Below are 19,595 nucleotides of genomic sequence, written 5' to 3' on the forward strand. Positions count from 1 at the left end.
CTAATAACATTACCGACTGGCTCATGTGAAGGTATTATTACTAACCTACCATTTTAAGCACAAAGCCAACATTTCACTTAGGACACACTGCTCTGCTACCTTTGTTTTCACCTACTGAATTATCCTAGGGAGAACTAAGTGAATGACTGTAAACGTATTTTAATAACAATAACTGGATGTAACCTAGATTTCTTCACCTACAATGACACATAGCGCGGTTATAACATTCAGTCACATGACTCTGATGTCATCACGGGATTCTCACACCCACCAATCGAGTAAAACAGCTTCAGCCAGGCAACCATGGACAAACAAACGCCCACAGCTCGTTAGGAGATTACCGATTGGCCAATTGTTCACTGGCAGAGAAAAATGATTGGCTGATGATACTGCCCATCTGGAACTCCTGGTGAGTCATGGTCCCTTAGCGCTCTCTCCAAAGAGTTGCAGGTTCTTGTATCATTCACTTCCTGTTTAGTATAGCTGAGTCAAAGTAGTGGGAGCTGGAGGCAGGCGGTGCTGCAGTGAGACACCAGCGCCTTTGTGCTCTCCTCATAGCTGCATGTACAGAGTCTGGCACACTTCTTCTCTTTCATTATTATTTGTAATTTAATGTTCATTGTATGTGAACCAACCAAGAATACACATGACTTGCAAAGTTCATGATCATTCTGAATAGAATTTAAGGTGAGCGCTGACTTTATGACAATATTCTTTGCATGCGAGTTTTTGCAGTAAAAATTACTATATTCATTTAAAAGTATATTATGTTTCTCTTTTAGGTTCAAACTCAAATATTATTGCTCTTTTTTATATTTTTATATACTGTTTTTTTCGTTGATCTGTAATCATTAACGAGAATAAAATAACAAACAATGTCACTTTAAAAATGCAAAGAAGGATAGAGGTTTGTCCTAGTTTCCAGGTATGTCTTTTGGTCCAGATTAAAGTGTTAACTTGGTTTTCAGGACCACATGTTAATTGTTTTGAATAGGGTAAAAATGTATACTATAGATGTGTCAGGAATATTGTCTATAGATGTCTCCCTATAAGTAATTGCATTTGGAAGTGTTGGAGCTAAAATATAAATAGTGTTCTATTGAAATTTTAAAGTGCTATTTGCAAAGTATTAACTTTTGAGTGATAAAGCTGCCCACCAGTTAATCTGTCAAAACTCCTAATTACACCTTTCCTTATAGATTTGCTCCCCTCTTTTCCTTATTGACATACATACTGTATTTCTTAAAGCTCTATAAATGTGTACAATGTTTGAATATCCTGATCGTAAACTGTTTATGGTTAAAATTTGCATTTTTTTATTTTTTTTTATTAATATATTTGTCATATGTCCTATGGATATGGCACCCAGGCTTCACTTCAAGCAATCTGCTGACAGGATTTTGTTGATGAGAAAAGTGCATATTATAGTGTTGGGGGCAGATTAAAATCTGTGCGATTGTGATTCGTCTCTGGAACAGTCTACAGAAACAGATCACATCAGAGTTTTTCTTAAAATCTACGCTCATTTTCTCGTGCGTCCCATATTGCAAGGGAAAATGAGCAAAGATTTCTGTACTGTATTAACCGTCAATATGTGCAGCTGGACATCAAGACTAATTGAATTTTCCTCTTTGTGTAACTAATGTGTATTTATAAATAATGTTGCAAATTACATGCATGTCAAGTGGTTCTGTAATTACATAGCTGAAATTGTACTTCCTGGAATGTACAAATCTCTGATCTTCTTGCTGCTTTGTAGTAATTGATTATATTGCAGAATATGTGGAAATGAAACTGGTACACTAGCCATCAGTGGGGAAATGCATAAACTGCTGTCCAGTGTGTGGTTTTTCTCTGATCCGTGTCTTGGTGTCTGGTCTTAAGCGAACAATCGGTTACAGTGATTTCAACACTGAGTCACACCACATTAGTCATGTGTCTGTGAACCATCTCTTATTGCTTTAGACTGGTGTGTGTGTGTATATATATATATATATATATATATATATATATATATTATTATATTAGTGTGTGTGTGTATATATTATACATATATACACACACAAAAGTTTAAGACAGGTGTGGAAAAAATGCGGCAAAGTAAGAGTGCTTTCAAAGATAGACATGTCCAATAGTTAATTGGTAAAAATAAATAAAATGCAAAGTAAATGAACAGTAGAGAATCTAAATCGAATCAATATTTGTTTTGACCACCCTTTGCTTTCAAAACAGCATCAATTTTTCTAGGTACACTTGCACATAGTTTTTGAAGGAACACAGCAGGGAGGTTGTTCCAAACATCTTGGGGAACTAACCACAGATCTTCTGTGGATGTCGGCTTGCTCAAATCCTTCTTTCTCCATGTAATCCCAGACAGACTCGATGATGTTGAGATCAGGGCTCTGTGGTGCCATATCATCACTTCCAGGTCTCCTTCTTTTTTATGCTGAAGATCAGTTCTTAATAACATTGGCTGTATGTTTGGGGTCCTTGTCCTGCTCCAGAATAAAGTTGGAGCCAGTCGGACTCTTCCCTGATGGTATTGCATAGTGGATAAGTACCTGCCTGTCTCAGAATTGAACCTGACTCAATCCCCAACTCCATTTACTGAAATGCAGCCCCAAACTTGCAAGGAACCTCTACCATGCTTTACTGTTCCCTGCACACACTCATTATTGTACCACACTTTTGGGGCTCTTTTGTGCCGATCCAGCTCAGGCGGTCATGATGATGATCATGTGTTGAGTGTGTAAAATATAATAGTCCCTCCTAACAGTTGGAAATCGACAACTTTAAATCAAGTTTATAGTGGGTATTGTAATGAGGTTTATAGATTTGTTTTTCTTCTTACTGTAAAGGAAATTTGCTGATTAGCAAATCACGCTATTCTCCTGTGTGCTGAAGCACTCAGAAGTGAGAGGAGCAGGGCCTGGAGTAGCATGGGTGTAGCCCCAATGGGCTCCTCAGCTGTGTTGCTTGAAGCAACTGTACCCCAGTAGTTGATCCCATGTTTAAACCTTAAGGGGCATATTCAATTCCGATGGGCGTTACCGTGGAAAATGCGCACTACTGCCGGTAATACGGTACCGCAATAACGCAGATTTTCGTACGCAGCCCTACGGGCTGCGAACGAAAATCCACGTTATTGCGGTACCGTGGATTAAGTTCGCGACTCGTTCCGGCGCGATCCCGCGGATCGGGATCGGAATTGAATATGCCCCTAAGAGTACATTTTCACCTAATGTCCAAATTAGCATAAAGATCCAAGGAAATCTTGGAGCAATTGAATTGGCACCGTTAATGAAAAACAGGTCTAAGAATGCCCCTTATCAGTAGGAATCTTTCAGTACTGAATGTGCTAGTGATTTATAAGTTGGTCACATGTCCTGGTAAATTATTTATCCATGAAATATTTGTGCTCATGTGTACTGTGCTATTTTACCAGGACATGCATGTCATAAAATAAAGGGCTAAAGGTTGGGCTATATTGCTTTTGTGCTATCTAGTTTCCATGAACTTTTCAGTAAGCATTACTTTGTGGCAAGTTCCAAATCACAAATGTACATTATTTTATGAATACAAATATACATTTTGTGAACTTAAACTGTATTTTGTTTAATTCCATTTTATTTTGAAGTAGCACCTTATGCCCCAGTGATGACACTTTGTCAATATATGTATACTACAGTTCCACTTTAATGATGGGAGGTTAAATTTATGCATTCTATCGAATGGTGTCAGTTTTGTGTGTTGTACTTGTGTTTTTACATGAATGCTTGAGGGAAGCCTAGACCTGCAGAACTCAAGTAAAAATGGTCGACATGTGGTTTTCCTGGCATATATACTTGGGTTTTAACCAAAAAAACAGATGTCAGTGGGTATAAGGCCCTGGTCTGCTCTTAGACTAAAGTTTTATTATGTGTCTTATTCATCATATTGTTACATATGTAAGTAATCATTATAGTAACTTCCCAATTTTTATATTTGTTTTTCGTTCATGTTTTTTCCACAGCAGAAAACCTTCATCTGAATGAATATTGCAGAAGTTGCATCTCTGGGTAACGTCTGGGGCCTGGTGTCACAATTATTACAATGGTCTCTTTGAAAATATATGGGACAGAAAAAATAGATTTCTGTTCATATTTCTTTGTATGACTGCATCATACTGTTTGCTTTTATGCATTACCAAGCCAAGTTTTATGCACTTGTGCCATTGTGTTACATTGTTTGTAGAATAAAATCAAAACGGTTGCACTTGATACCAGCAACATAAAATGTCTAAGGAATACCAGCAGGTATCGGAGACCCTGCTCCATGGAGAATTTGGAGTCTATCCAACCAAAGGTATTCGCTATGCACTTAGCCTGACCCGAACAGGGCTCCACATACAGAGGCTAGTGCCCAAACCGGAGGATGACCAGCGGACAGTACTACCCATTCTTGACATGGTGGGATGTCACACTCTGCGTAGTCGTAGTCGTGGCTCAAGTGACATTTTTGCCTACTTTTCAATTTATTCATATCCTTTGAAAAAAAAGAAGGTTGCTATGGGCTCTACACGCACACGCCAAAGGTTGGTTCGCACTTTTAGGGTCGATAAAGCCGCAGACTATGAGCAGAATCAAGCCATTGCTGAAAAGTGGGCAATATCAATAAAGTGTCTGATTCAACAAATTCCAATCTCCAGTGAAACAGGTAAGAAAGTAATCTGAATAAAATGGAATTTCACAATTCCAGCATATCTTATAAAAATGTGTTTTTTTTAGCGCAAGTTCTTGAAACCTCAGTCTCTCTGAAATGTACGTATGTTGGAACCTATAAAACGATGTGCTGAAAACTGACCAGGAACATTTATTATTATTTCTTAATCGGGTTTATGGTCCAATTAATGGTGTATCCATCCTACCCAAAAATAGTTTGCTTCGAAATATTCTGTAAAAGCCAAGTTGTTGATCTACAGTCCTAAAAGAGGTAAAGCAATGGGTAGAGTTAAAAAAATACCAGATTAACACTGTCAGTACACTCAAAGGAAGTGCACTTATATTTTGTTTAGCTAAAACTCATAGGACAGAAAATACAGAACTCTCTGACTATTAATCTGCCAAGAGTTTGAAAGTAGTTTAATCGAGCAGGCAATCAACCCTGGCGAATCTATTCCAGTGTCACCTACGGCTACTTGTACGGTCCTAGCTTGGTCTGGTGGCAATCCTTGGGCCGTGGGAAATGTTGAATCGGCCAGTGTGTGGAACATGGTTGCCATTGATGTGAGCTGTTACTCATGGATCCCTGGATCTCAGCCCAGAACTTGGCATTCTTGTTGAAATAAGGGAGATTCTGAGAACGTAGACATGCACAATTAGCAATAGTATAGTTCCTTCAGGTCATCTAGTTTGTGGTGTCAAGCACTAGCTTCCCCATGGTACTGTTCAGTGTTTCTAACTGGAACTGTGTGAAAGAAAAAATAAAAACCTCTGAGAACCTAAAAGTTCTATATTTTAAAGGCGCTGGTTGCCTGACGATTGTTTCCCTCCATGCCTTGGTAAATCGTGTACCTTGTAGCCACCCACGATACGCAGTTTCATACCGTCTTGCCATCATGATGGACAGACCTATACCCTGCAGTATGGCTAGTACTGTCTATCATGATGAAGCAGTGGTTTGACACTGAAGTGAAGGGATTTATTTGAACTGCTTGGTGCTTGCAATACTGACAAGTAGGGCAAACAGTATTATAGCCAGGAATCTTTTTTACAAAAAAAAATATTTGGGAATGGTACACAAACAGTATCATATTATGTTAAAGTAGACATCTACTTCACTTTATAGGGGTGTTGCCACTCCACAGCATGAAATGCAGATTGCAGAAGTTTGAAAGGGGAAAGCAGCATTCACTGCTATAGTAACTGGCTTATCAAGGGATGATTAAAAGCTTCCGTCAAAGATTGATTTATCTGGCCATCTTCATGTGGTCTGATTGTATTATGTCCGTTGTCCCCTAAATAAATGCAGTTATTTGTTTTGGGTTTTTTTTAAAGTCATTTGTATAGATATTGTAAAGAACGATCAGATTTCAGCTCTTCATGTCACTGAAGTGTTATATGCCTGCTCTAGGATGTCATCGGTATTAACCATAATTGGTTTCTTTGATACATAGTCTGAGGACATTAAAAGTGGTAGGTCATATTTAATTTATTTATTATTGTATTATTTAGAAATCATTGTGGTGTTTTGTGCCAGGTACAGCAGTCACTATCTTTTGTTTATCTATTTTATATCTGAAATCAGGATAAAGTACAAGGTTGCTTTTCTGTGGCAGAAGCTGATTAAAAGACAAACAATCAAAACATAGACTTCTCCCATTCTGTGATACTTTCTGAAATATTTTATTCAAAGTACAAAAAAAATATATTTTATTTTGCCTGGGACAGCAGTGGAATTGTGGGGAACCTTTAAAAATATTTTTTTTCCTATATATTTTTAACGTTTTTTATTTTTTTATTTTTTATTTATACATTTGTACAAAGGGATGTAACAAACATCAATAGGGATGACTGGCATAAAACACTCATTAAACAAAAAACAATGTCACATCATGAGTACATGGTAATATTCTATGAGCAGGCACAGCAAGCACACTGGAGAGAAAGTATTGTATTATACCATGTGATTCTGACCTAATGCAAACTTGAATCAGTGAGTAAACAAGTTCACTATTCGTATGGTGTTTGCTTAGCTGGGTATATTTGAAGGGGAAATATAGCTATATTTGTCTCGGGTAGAATACACAAAAATATCTTCGATTAAAGTATGAGGTTTAAAGGTAACTTCTGTGTTCATACTCTTACTTTTTCTAACTTTATGGCATTACGAACTAAAGCTTTCCAGTGTTCAAGGGATGGGGCTCCAGAAGTTATCTAATTCTGGGCAGTTGGTTTATGGGTTAGAAAAAGTTTAAACTTAGTCTGGGTCTATAACCTGCACAACCCTTTTCCACTGCAACCTGGGGCAATGCCATAGAAGATATAGATAGATAGATAGATATCTATCTCTGTGTTTAAGTCTGAACATTTTATTGAAACCTTATCCCAATTCTCTACTAGAGTAATTTCTTGATTCATCTCAAGGTTCTCCAATATCTGTTTCCCATTTTGCACTTACGGCAAAATCTGGTTTTGTTTTTTTAAAATATATATTGCTTAGGTATGTAGAGTGCTAACTGCAAAACAGAAAGGGTTTTGAATATATTATCATCTAGCTGAGGTAACATATTAATGCTGTATCTAATCCAGCTCTGTGGCCCTTTAAGTTAACCTCAGAAAGATGAGAATGCTTCCAAGGTGGGGCAAAGATGGAATGAAAAGTTAGATGGCAAATGTTTGTATATGTCACACTGCTTAAATATGATGTGTAGTGCAAGAGGCCTGTCTGTTAACCTGGGCACCATTTTTCTCTCCAGGAATGATGATGATGTACTGACTAGGATAGCATAATGACTAGCATAATCTGTATACTGTGCAATGTACAATCTGCTATACAAAAGGACGGTGGTGTCCAGCATATGTTGCATAATAGACTATTAGGATAACCAATTTCTCTATAGTAAATGCATAGTAAATTAACCAAGCATTTATTGACTACCTAGTGGTGACAGAATATAGGCAAGTAAATATTATAAATGTTACCCAAATCAACCCAACCCCACCCGATTGTCCTTAAAAATATGAACAAACTTAAATTTCCCAATAACCTCACTCTCTAAAATGTAGCCACAGATGTTGAATGGCCTTGACCTGGCCTAATGCTTAGAGTACCATATTCCATGATTCCAAATCCATTACAGTACCATGAATATAGTATTTAGAATTGGGTGATCTATTTGTTGGTATTCAGCCATTGGGATGCTACATCCGAAGATTGGTAGAAGTGGGTGTTGCCTTAAGCTATAATGTGCAGCCTGGTAGGGTACAATATGGTGTATAGTAAGTTGAGTGCTTGAAGTCGACATCTAAAATCCAGTAACTTTTTCTTTTCTTTTCTTTTTTCTCCACTATTAAAGAAAATGCTGGGTAAAAAGTTACTTGATTGTGGTTTAAGTGATTAGCATCTTTCTACCATGTCTTTATTAACATAGAATCTCAGTGGTCAATCAGTTTAGCAAGTATGGGCTTATGAGCCATGCCTTGAGGATGAGGCCTAATGTGCACCCTATGTGCCGTTTCACTTTAAAAGCCAGATGTAAAGAAGTCCTTGCCAAAAAGCTCAATCACGCATTGCTCCATAAGACTTGTGTTCTCTTTCTCACGTCTTCTCAGACTTCAATACTATTCTTATGTCGTTCCATCTCTGCCTGCTCCCAAATCCTCCATCTTAGCAGTATATGAAGTAACACATGATTTAACTGTCTGCATATCTACTGTCAGAGCAAAGAATTTGCATTACCATAGCTGGTAATGCAAATTCTTTGCTTTGACAGTGGAACACATGCAGGCTGCAATTTACTAAAGCTATATGGGATGATAATTTAAAACGAAAGCAGTGTATATTAAGTAACTAAAACTAATAAATACAATAGTAATACAAAGTATTGACACAATAGAGTTTGACTACTCATAACTAAGTTGTTTTTTTTTTGTTTGTTTTTTTTAATAATTACAAAAATTCAATGTGCACAAAAAGAGATCGGACATTTACAGAACATACCCCAAAGAAAAGTTATGCTTCAAAAATCACATTCTATCTTTTTTTCACAATCAAAAAGAGATAATACTTTATCTGCACTCCCTACTGTGGGTGTCTGATGTAATTATCAATGGATGCGGGGTCCATTGATGGCTTGATAGGTGGACTCTTTGTATATGACCTTTTTGTTTTCTTAATTTCAATAGTTATGTAAAAGGAGACTCATTAAAGATAACAGGTCTTATGAGATTCCTTTTATACTTATTTTTACATATTCATTTTTGACCTATAAGTCTGATTTCTGTGTTCTAAATGACCTATGCTTATTTGCATCCCTTCTTAAAAATGGTTCTTCATATTGTGAATCCTTCTTTAAAAAGCTGTTGCCAGTAAATATAGCTGTTTAGTTGACACCTGTTCCTTATACATACACCTTGCTTTTTACCTTTAAAAAGTCTGATAGTATCTGAAAATACTTTACACCTGTATGTTTACGTAGTAATACTGCAGTTCAAGGTTATTTTTAACTTTTTTTTTTTTTTTCTCTATACATTGCTTTGCACCATAGGACTGTTTATTTTGTTTTTATGTTACTACGCACTTATCAAAACAAATGCATTTTTCAGGCAGTCTCCAGGAAAATAAAAACCCTCGCTTGGGCAAAACCTCGTCCCCTCCATTGAGGTACCATGTGTACTGGTCATGTTGGCATGTTCATGTTTGAAATCAAAACAGCACTATGTTCATCTCTTACAGAGGATTTGTTTGTTAGACACGAGCAGTGTTTTTTGCACCTCCATTTCTCTGTTGACTCTATTGAACAGGTTACTGAAAGTATGTGCCAAGTGATCGTATCTCTCCTTAAATGTATCTTCTCTAGTGTGAATAATTCTAGCTCTGACACCCTTTACTTATAACTAAGATCATCATATATTTCATTAATTGAAAGTTGACCGAACACAAGACAACCCTACAGCTTGACCTGAGCACTAAGAGACAGGATCTGTCTCCAGTTTGGCCACATGCTGGAATTGACAATTTGAACGAGATTGAGCTGTCCAGCACCATAGTAGATCGGCCAGATATCTCGCTGCTTCTGCTGGAGCCAGTTAGTGCTGTTGGAAGATGAACGATAGTGGTCATTTTCCATCATGCCAGATATTGAGCCAGTGGATTTACGATTGTTGCTACTTTTAGTCATCCTACTGTGTGCTCTCTGGTTCCAAGGCTTTTTACTGGTGATTTGGTGCCCACTTTTGTACTGCATATTAAAGTTTCTATCATAACTTCAATAATAAGATATGCTCGCATATCCTGAGTCCATCCACAGAACTATTATTGTTATTATTATTTTAAATAGCCGCACTTATGCACAGTTAAAACTGTTATTAAAAGATTATTTCTTATCGTTTTTAGAAATTCTTCCAGATCTCCAGCCCAGAAGCCGACGTTTAATGCTTTTACTGAACCCATGTGGAGGACGGGGCAATGCCCTCCAACAGTGTCATACACACATCCTACCTATAATCACAGAGGCAGATATTAGCTATAATCTTATACAAACAGGTTAGCCTTGTACTGTGCAGATGTTGCTGCTACTATATTTGATTTTATTTCACCATTCACATGTAATCTTGCTTATTATCTGTTTGTCTTTAGAAAGACAAAATCATGCTCGAGAGTTGATGCAAGGTATCAATTTGGAAGAGTGGGATGGTATCGTAGTTATTTCTGGCGATGGACTGTTATTTGAGGTAAAGTCTGTTAAATCTTCTCGCTGATCATTTTCCAGCAAATGTTTAAAAATATTATTAAAAAAACAAACCCCCTTAATCAGAAGCAGGCTGGGCTACCTGCCCAGCCCAAGTATGACCACCTTGGGCTGGGCGACCTGCCTTTTATTCCTTTAAAATGCTCCTAATAGGCTGCTATAGTCAAGTCTTGCTCCCCTGGCTAAAATTGACAGCCTTCCCCTGCTCTTAATATTATTGGATGAAAATGTAGTGCAGGCTTCTAAACCTGTGGTACGTGTACCCTGAGTGGTGCCTTGGACAGATTAAAGGCTACTACAGTTTCTTACAGTAAACTTACTTTGAGTAAAATGTATCGGTTAATGATAAAATATTAAGAAGAAATATTAAAAGGAGTATTTATTAAACAATAACAGATACAATGTGTGGATGGCTGTTAAACTTCAATGGTATGAGTAATTCTCCTGCAGACTTAGTGCAAATTACAATGTTACTGGTAACTCTTCCATTAGATAAAAATGCAAAAGTCTCAGTTGAGTCCCATATATTTGGGCCATACATATGTGTTTTTAAATTGAGGGCTAACTTACCAAAGAGGTACCCCAGAAGCCTCCGAATAGCAATCCAATGTCAGCACTCCCCCTTAGCTACTGACACCAACATGCCTCTCAGACAAATAAAGAAATGGAAGTTGCTCAAATCAATTTATAGGCTATAGCAGGTGCATGAAAGGGTGGGGTTATCCTAAAAGGAACAAACACAGACAAATAACCCCACCCTTTCATGCACCTGCTATAGCCTATAAATTGATTTTAGCAACTTCCATTTCTTTATAACTCTTACATTAGGCAAGTTATAATAGATATATTGTAGTTGTTCTTTAACTAAAATATTTAGTGTAATGTTCTGGATTCCATAGATTCAGATTTTGTGTGTAGCTGCTTTTCTTCTAATATATGTATGTAAATGCAGATCCTTGATAGATTTTCATATCCTTTACCTTTCTCATGTGATGGTAACAAGGATACATAACTTGATACATTTTTATAAGGGCATGGATTCTGACCGTTGTGTTAAGCCTTTTCATGGAAGACCAGACTCAATTAGACTTTCTCTATTATCAGTGTTTGGGAAAACATCTTGCCTTATTACTTACCATTTCCAGAGGAACCCTCTGGGTCTGATTCATTAAAGCGCAAAAAACGAACATATATTGGACGTCCGTATTCAACTAGTAGCGGATCTGAAAATACGTCTGTTAAATACGGGCCTAGGTGTCTCTGCTCTAACAGATAATACACTGCATTATACGTCCAATACATATGTGGAATATAAAGTCCAAATGGAACACACAGAAAGAGGGAAAAATATATTGATTTCATGTCACCTGTTAATATTTTTCCGTAAAATACATTTGTTAGAATGTTAATGTCTACTGTACGTAAAATGGCTCCTGATTGCAAACACATGTTCTAGCATTCATACGCGACCGACCTGTAGCTGGTGCGAGTGATACAACAGCAAAAACATACCTTCTGAGATGCCCAAAGCTTGAATCGGACGTTGCTGTGTGCCCTTGAGCTTGGCACGCCCTTACTGTATATTGACTACATGCATATGCTCATTCCCCTCTCCGTTCATCCCTTGAAATCATAGGCTGTAGTAAAGGGTCCTTTGTGCTCTAACATGAATTTGTTTTTGCTGCACTCACTGGTGTATAGTCCGTTTCTGGACATGCACTGAGCGATTTTATGCAAAATACAGCATGTATGGTTATTTATGAATCTGACCCACTATATTTATTGTGGTTTTAAAATTGTTGCAGCACTTGAACCCTTCTTAATTTTAAACGGCAAGCTATACATCCACAATACAAAAACAATATAGGGAATCCCCTGAACGTAGGGACTGTTTATGTATTGTAACTTGCTGGGAAACCTATGTATCTATTGTTCCAAAGACTTATGTTTAACTATTTCATAAAGTAAAAGTTGTATTTCCTGCCACAGCTTTTCTATTTATTCTTTACCTTACAGGTTGTGACCCAAATTATGTCTATGGATCACCTCCAACATCCATGGTTTAGTTTAATATATCTACTTTACTGTTGTTTACAAACTGTGTTGTTGCTAAAATATAGTGGATAAAAACTGACGCATTTTCCCTTTCCTAAATGAAAATATCTTATATATAGTAAGGCTTTTCTGGATTATGATTCAGTGCACTCTGCAGAAGAGGTTGAATCTTATAAGCACTGGAATGCAATATACTAGAATCCTAGAATGACAGAGGACCATATGGGCATCTGACTGCATCAGTGCACTTTTAAAATGTTTTATAAAATTTTCTATTGTACATTTGTATTCAATATTTTACTTATTATACTGCTTATCTGATGAAGCTCAGGGGGATGGGGTGCTATATTGTCTACTGGTCACTGCTGGGTATAGTAAGCTACAGGAAGAAGCCTGTATTATGGCAGCTCCGCAGTGGATTCCAGTGTCCATTCGTATATATGTATAAACCTCAGTTTCCCTTTCTGACCAAAATATTTCTTGACTATTGTCATTGTAATTTCTGAACAGGTTATTAATGGTTTGATGGAACGCCCTGATTGGGAGGAAGCAATCAAGATACCCATTGGAATTCTCCCGTGTGGTTCAGGAAATGCTTTGGCTGGAGCTGTTAACTATAATGCCGGGTAAGAAACATATTCATTAGCTCAATGCATCCCTAGTGCAGCAGAAACAATTATTAAACAGTTTTGTTTTGTTTTTCATACAAAGCATTCAAAGTTCTATGCCAGTGCTAAAGACAAGGTCCTGAGAAGAATATATGGATCGTTAATCCATGTGGAGTGTACGCTGGGCATATAACAGGGCCCACTATAAATGATTCCATTTTAAAATTGATGGTGTAATCAATCATTGAGGGCCCTGTTATGACTCTCACTTGATGCACATCACAAAACGTGCTGCCTAGTGCCCATCAAGATGCACGACTACTCTGATGCTTCTGAGGCACACTGTGCAAATGTATAACTGCTGCATCAAAGTTCAACCTCTTATAATCATGTCATTTTTTATTTTTTTTTGGGTCTTAAACTACTTCTCTCTTTAGCCTAATTTGTGGTTTAAATAAACCATGAAATTGCGGAGACATTACCACTGTTTTTATTACATGTTATTGTTGTGTGTGGATCATTTTATTACATTGCTCGGATTGCATTAAAAGAGCGCAACATGCAGGGGCAAAATGGGTCCCACTAAAAGTATAGGAAGAGGGACAATAGTCACCTCCAGCACTGAGCTGGTACAAAACTCACTTGCAGTGTGCCCCTCTGCACAGTAAGGAACATACCTAAAAATTTACCCCCTCCACCTTATTTAAATACTGACACATCTGCAAACCAAAATCTTGTTTTTGCTCTGCTTGACAAAACTTTTATCTTGCCAAGAACGGCTTCACTGCAGCTAATTCCTCCCCACGTCTGTTCAGTCTTCAGCTCTACTATAAATTATTCATTCTTGGTTCACAAACATATTGCACTGTGGCTGAAATCTAGGCACACTTTTGCAAATGGCGGTGCATGGGGGTATCGGAGATGATTTTTCCTAGTGCATGAGATGTTTGTTAATGATATTTAACAATAAAATGGGAAACCTTTCCATAGAAATGTAAAGTTGTTTTGACGTTCTGTGATCCAAGCATTCACTCTTTGGAGCACTGACCACATTTTCTGTACCCCTTTCCCCATTGCCACACATCTTAATAGCTCCTTCCTTCCCCAATGCTTCATCTGTATAAAGACAATAAATACAGAGCTAAGTAATTACCATTACTACCATACAAGTAATTTAAAATATTCAAAGTTGCTAAATGCTGGCAGGCATTGTAAAGCAGATGTGGTAAGATGAGGAAACAGTTTGCACTTCCTAGATTTTTAAAATTCCATTGTATTGCAGCATAGTAGCTTTGTATTTTACACTATATGAAATACTGTAATATTCTTAAAATGAGTTGTTTGCATTCCTGTGCTTTAAAATCTGAAATAGCAGGAACATGTACTTTTACATCCATCACTTGACTGACTCCATTGTCTTCTGGATGTGAGTGAGCTTAAACCAAATATAAGATAAGCAATAATTATTACTTGGAGATAATTGAAGCCATTAGTTGCCTAGAAACTAGATGTATTCAGTTTACCCAAACCTAAGGTCACCACTGTTTGAGAATGACATGTTCCCCAAACGGGGAGGCTGTCATTGGCTTTACGGAAACAAAGTTATTAATAGCCAAGAATAGTCCAACTCTTAGTAATACAATTTCCACTATTCCTAGATTAGGGTAAAGTGTTTTTTTGTGTGTTTTTTGTTATTTGACAAACATTGCTAGAATTGTGCATGTGAGCTTCGTGATTCTCCGTACCTTTTTGTCTCTTTACTTCTATGCATTTCTTACAGGTTTGACCAGGCGATGGGGTCAGAACTGCTACTTAACTGTATCTTACTGCTGTGTCGAGGTACTGTTATGCCTATGGACCTGGTATCTGTGACTACCTGCTCTGGAACCCGTAGTTTCTCTTTTCTGAGTGTTGCCTGGGGCTTCATCTCTGATGTAGACATAGAAAGTGAGAAGTACAGACACATGGGTTCTGCTCGTTTCACTGTAGGTACCATGGTGAGGGTGGCCTCACTTCGCACTTATAGAGGCCGTCTTTCTTATCTTCCAGTACTTGATGCTCATCGGCCTATCTGCAGGAGTATCACCTTGTCTCCTAATGGGAGCCTTGCTCCTTTACAGCGCTCTCAACTGCACCGTACCATTTCAGATATGGGTCTCTGTGAGGAACGTAATGTTATGTGTAAAAGGAGCTCTGCAGCGTTTGACGCTGAGTTGCCAAGCTTTGAGACTTCACCTTCTCCAGGCTCACCAACCGCATTGCACACCTCTAGATTCACATTTGACATTGTTTCAGATGATCAATCTCAGCAAGATCATGTGCTGCCAAATGACAAAGAACCTCCAGCACATAATCAGGTAAATGGACCGAAGGATGATCTCCTGCCTCCCTTGGATCAGCCTGTGCCGAAGTCCTGGATAACTGTGGAAGGGGATTTTGTTCTAGTATTGGGTATTTATCAGACTCATCTTGGGGCTGACTTATTTACAGCACCCTTTTCATGCTTCGATGATGGTTTGATCCATTTATTCTTTGTTAAAGCTGGAATTTCTCGGACTGCCCTTGTGCGCCTGTTTTTGGCAATGGAAAAGGGGACACACATTGAAATGGAGTGCCCATATGTTGTACATGTTCCTGTTAGAGCTTTCCGTCTAGAACCCCTCACAAGGAAGGGGATCCTTACTGTGGATGGAGAGCAGGTAGAATATGGCCCAATTCAGGCTCAAGTACACCATGGACTTGGAAATCTCATCACTGGGTCTGGTAAAATTCATATGAGCTCTTTCTAGGGATTGCTTATTTCCACACAGTCTTATGCATTGCAATGTTTCCCCAAGTTTCAGCTATGCCTTTAATAGATTTTAAATATGAAATATAGTACCGAGTTAGAAAATATAGTATAATTGGAATTGTGGCATGTGCCTATTTATAATACTGGTGCTAGTCACCAATGGGAGCATGTTTTCAATGTGTTCCTTATGTGTTGATTTAATACTGTAAATATTCAAGAAAAAAATGAGCTAAGCTTTTATTTAAAAATGCAGTAGAACTGCTAGCTCAAAAAGTCATACTAGTTGGCACAATAGATCAGTGGTCATCCTTGATGCCTTGCAGTCTACATTCCCCAACTCACACTATGGTCCATTACTGTCAGAAGCCACTTAACCTACCAGTATGTTTTTGAACTGTGGGTGTTAAACCGGAGTACCAAGGCAAACAGGAGAAAAATGTGCACACTCCACACAGATAGGGGGTTGTGGTTGGAATCGAACCAGTGACCCTATCTGTGTGGTGTTTGTACATTTTCTTTGTGTTTGTGTTAATACTGATGTTTCCTCTCGCAGTCCAGAAAAGTCCTGGTAGGATAACTGACTTATGACAGTAATGTAACCATAGTGTGTGTGTGTTTGGGAATTTAGACTGTAAGTTCACGTAGGGCAGGCACTGATAAGAATGGTTATAGGACAGTAACTGAGCACACCCAAGAAGGCTGCCAGACCTTCTGATAAATCTGTGAAGTGCGTTGAGTTCTTTTGGGAGAAAAGTGCTATATAAATAATAAGATTGTTATTTATAGCTGGCTTACTGTTCATCTGAACTTCCTAATTACCATTTATTTGTTGAGCTGGAATAATATTTGCTGAAACTAAAAAGCAGGACAGAGAACATCCATGCAATTTTGATTTAAAAGTACAGGACGCGTGTGTCTGAAGCAGGGGATAATTGATTTCCATCTGGACTTTTTTTTAACTACATTTAATAGTAGTGCTCTTTTTTTCTTTTTTTTTTTGCACATAGGAAAATAACATTTGTAGTAATTACAACAATGACCTCTAAACACATAGAAATGGCACCCATATTTTCCTAAATAAAGTTGTTGTAGCCAATATTAAGTTTTTGGTTTTTTTTCAGTCACAGGAGCAATTTAGATTTACATGGCAATAAACATCCAATAATGTGTTTACAAAATCTATAGAGGTATGAGAGCCCTTTATCCAAAAAGGTTCTGATAAACAAAAATAAAAGGGAGACATTAGTTGCTGCAATTTCTACAGTTAAATGAGGAACTGCTGAACAATTTAAGCAGGCGTAGAATGGTTGGGAAAGATGACGTGGGTACATTTTTAAATTTATTGTACAATATTTTAAGCATGGTGTTTTCAAATTAAAATAAAAAACCTTCCTTGGAAAATCATAAGTTCCAAGCATTGTGGATACTTTCCATACCAGTATATTTTTTAAGTGTACATTATTTACTGCAAGAAATGCAGCATATGCAACCAGAACTTTTGCCTTGATTTTGCACGCAACTTTACATTAACCACTCTTCTTCTCTGGATCTATAATCTGCTATGCATTAGTTAGACAAAGCCATGGTTCTTGTATAAATGTACATTCAATGACTTTAGGGGATAGCTGCATTCCAGGAAAACCTTTTCTATTAAACCCAACATGCATGGCAGCCATGCCTGCAGAATTCTGCATTTATCCTGCAGATGGACAGATGCTTTTCACTAATAGCCAGTGACACAAGTGTATCTTTTCCTAATGTCTGTTATTATTTAGGAAGCTGATAATCATTACTTGGTTAGTTCAGGTTTTTACCAGTCACTATGTGCACGTTTAAAGGCTTATTCCACTTTTTGTATTGAAAGGTTTGGGGAAGTAACCCCTTTGCTCCTCCTTACCTGAATTACGGGGAGATAATTCTTTCACTGTGCTGTTGGAGCCATGTTTATTATGGATCTCTTACCCTTGTCATCATCCTGCTTCAGGCATATTATGTTTGAGGTCATAGTGCCAATAGTTGTCAGACTGGGACCTTTGCATCAACAGCCTGAATTGGTCTTGTGAACAGCAGGAGTCAGGCCAATATCAGACATGTGGTCTGTTCATGTATTAGGCCTTCTATTGTGGGGTCCAGTATAATAATGGAACCCATTGTAATAATGGGCCACAATAGTGCAGAGAAGTGGTCTCTGTGTTTCAGTGGCAAGGTGGGTTGGGAAGTCACATACTTTGTTCTAGGCGCTAACCTGCAAGGTGTAGGGAAATTATTTACTACACAAAGACTGTGTTAGAAAATACTTAAAATAAAGTACTACCACTGGGAGAAGGTGAATGTTAAAGGAGAGATACTATTTATTTTTGTTTTTCATTATCTAAATGTATCTGATTTATTGCAGCCCTAAGGATTAACTGTGTTAACTTTGTGTAGTCACATCATTACTAGGTATGTTCTAGTAAAAGTGTCAGAACACGTTCAGAAAGCAGACTGGATTCTCCCTCAGACCAGTAGATATGTTAAATGAGCTTTACTATGTGCTTTATGCCGGTGGAATACAATGCTTGTGAAATGACCTTTGCTCTTGTACAAAGCACAGTATTTGACATAAAAGATGTTTCCTACAAAGAGCGCTCTATGGCTTCAGTCATTTTGCCTGTGTTACATTTAGTGACATTGGCTGTTAAAATGAAGATAGGACTAGCATTTTGCACTAGTTTTACAGAACTGAAATGACCACAACCTCAGGATGCATTGGATTGGTTTTGTAAAATGAAAATGAAGTTTGTCCTAATGTTTTTATGTGTTATAATTTATTAAGACATTTCTGCTAGTTTATTAATGCATACTTGTCTGAATAATACTTGGAATTAATTTAATACCCATCTGCCTGTGTGGAATGTGTTTAATACAATGTATACAATATTTTTCTTTTGATTGTTAAGTTTTTATCTGTTGGTGTATTAAATAAGATTCATGAAGTTATTCCTAAACTCTCACTTACATCAAATATTTTTTCTCTCCCACACTGTAGCTGATACCTCGTAATATTGCTGCATTCTTGGTGGTGGTATTCAATGTACTGGTCAATTCTTTGAAGAAAAAGAAATACTGATGCATGTTTAATTTATATTGCTTGATTCATTTTCTTCTTCCTTTCCCTTTTTTTTTTTTTTTTTAAAGTTGTACTCTAAGATTTCCAAGCAATGTAAAGTTAAACTAGGGACACAGGGAAACGGATCTCTTAAAATAGAACGCTAAACATTTAATTTTGGGTGGATTCAAGGGAGGTCACACAATGTCTCGAGCGGTCCAAACAGGAGATCGCTGTGCTATTTTATTTACTGCACTTGTATCCACTCAAAATTTATTTTTAAGGTTTAGGTCGAGTTATCCATTATAGTAAGTAAGTGATTTTAACTACGGAGCTACTTCTGCACATGCATATTGGTCCAGTACCCATAACACCTATGAATTAGATAGAAGAGAGGAAAATCTGCAAGAATATCTTATGTCATCATTTCTATAATTGCAGCAGGAATTTCAGACCTTCCTTTATTACATCAGTTACCCCTTATCAGCTTTATGCTTGTCTACTGCCCTATCCTCCTAAGAACAGGGTACGGTAAATTACTCATTTACATTGCAATGTCTTGATTTCTTGTTTGGGGGCGACTACCCAGACTTGTGCAGATGT

General features: G+C 37.5%; 1 protein-coding gene across 2 annotated transcripts; it reads left to right on the top strand.

Moving 5' to 3' along the window:
- Window positions 1-465: 465 nt before the first annotated feature.
- SPHK2 (sphingosine kinase 2) lies at window positions 466-18,891 on the top strand. 2 transcript variants are annotated; one of them, XM_075190794.1, is made up of 6 exons: window positions 466-687; window positions 4,013-4,695; window positions 10,096-10,245; window positions 10,339-10,433; window positions 13,016-13,131; window positions 14,894-18,891. In XM_075190794.1, exons 2-6 carry the CDS (start codon window positions 4,275-4,277, stop codon window positions 15,900-15,902), a joined length of 1,791 nt encoding a protein of 596 aa, XP_075046895.1. In that variant the 5' UTR covers window positions 466-687; window positions 4,013-4,274; the 3' UTR covers window positions 15,903-18,891. The 2 variants fall into 2 exon arrangements, with proteins under 2 accessions (XP_075046895.1, XP_075046896.1); XM_075190795.1 differs by having other exon boundaries at window positions 4,016-4,695.
- Window positions 18,892-19,595: the final 704 nt, after the last annotated feature.

Source organism: Mixophyes fleayi, chromosome 11 (assembly GCF_038048845.1).
Source record: "Mixophyes fleayi isolate aMixFle1 chromosome 11, aMixFle1.hap1, whole genome shotgun sequence".
In the NCBI taxonomy this organism is placed as follows: Eukaryota; Metazoa; Chordata; class Amphibia; order Anura; family Limnodynastidae; genus Mixophyes; species Mixophyes fleayi.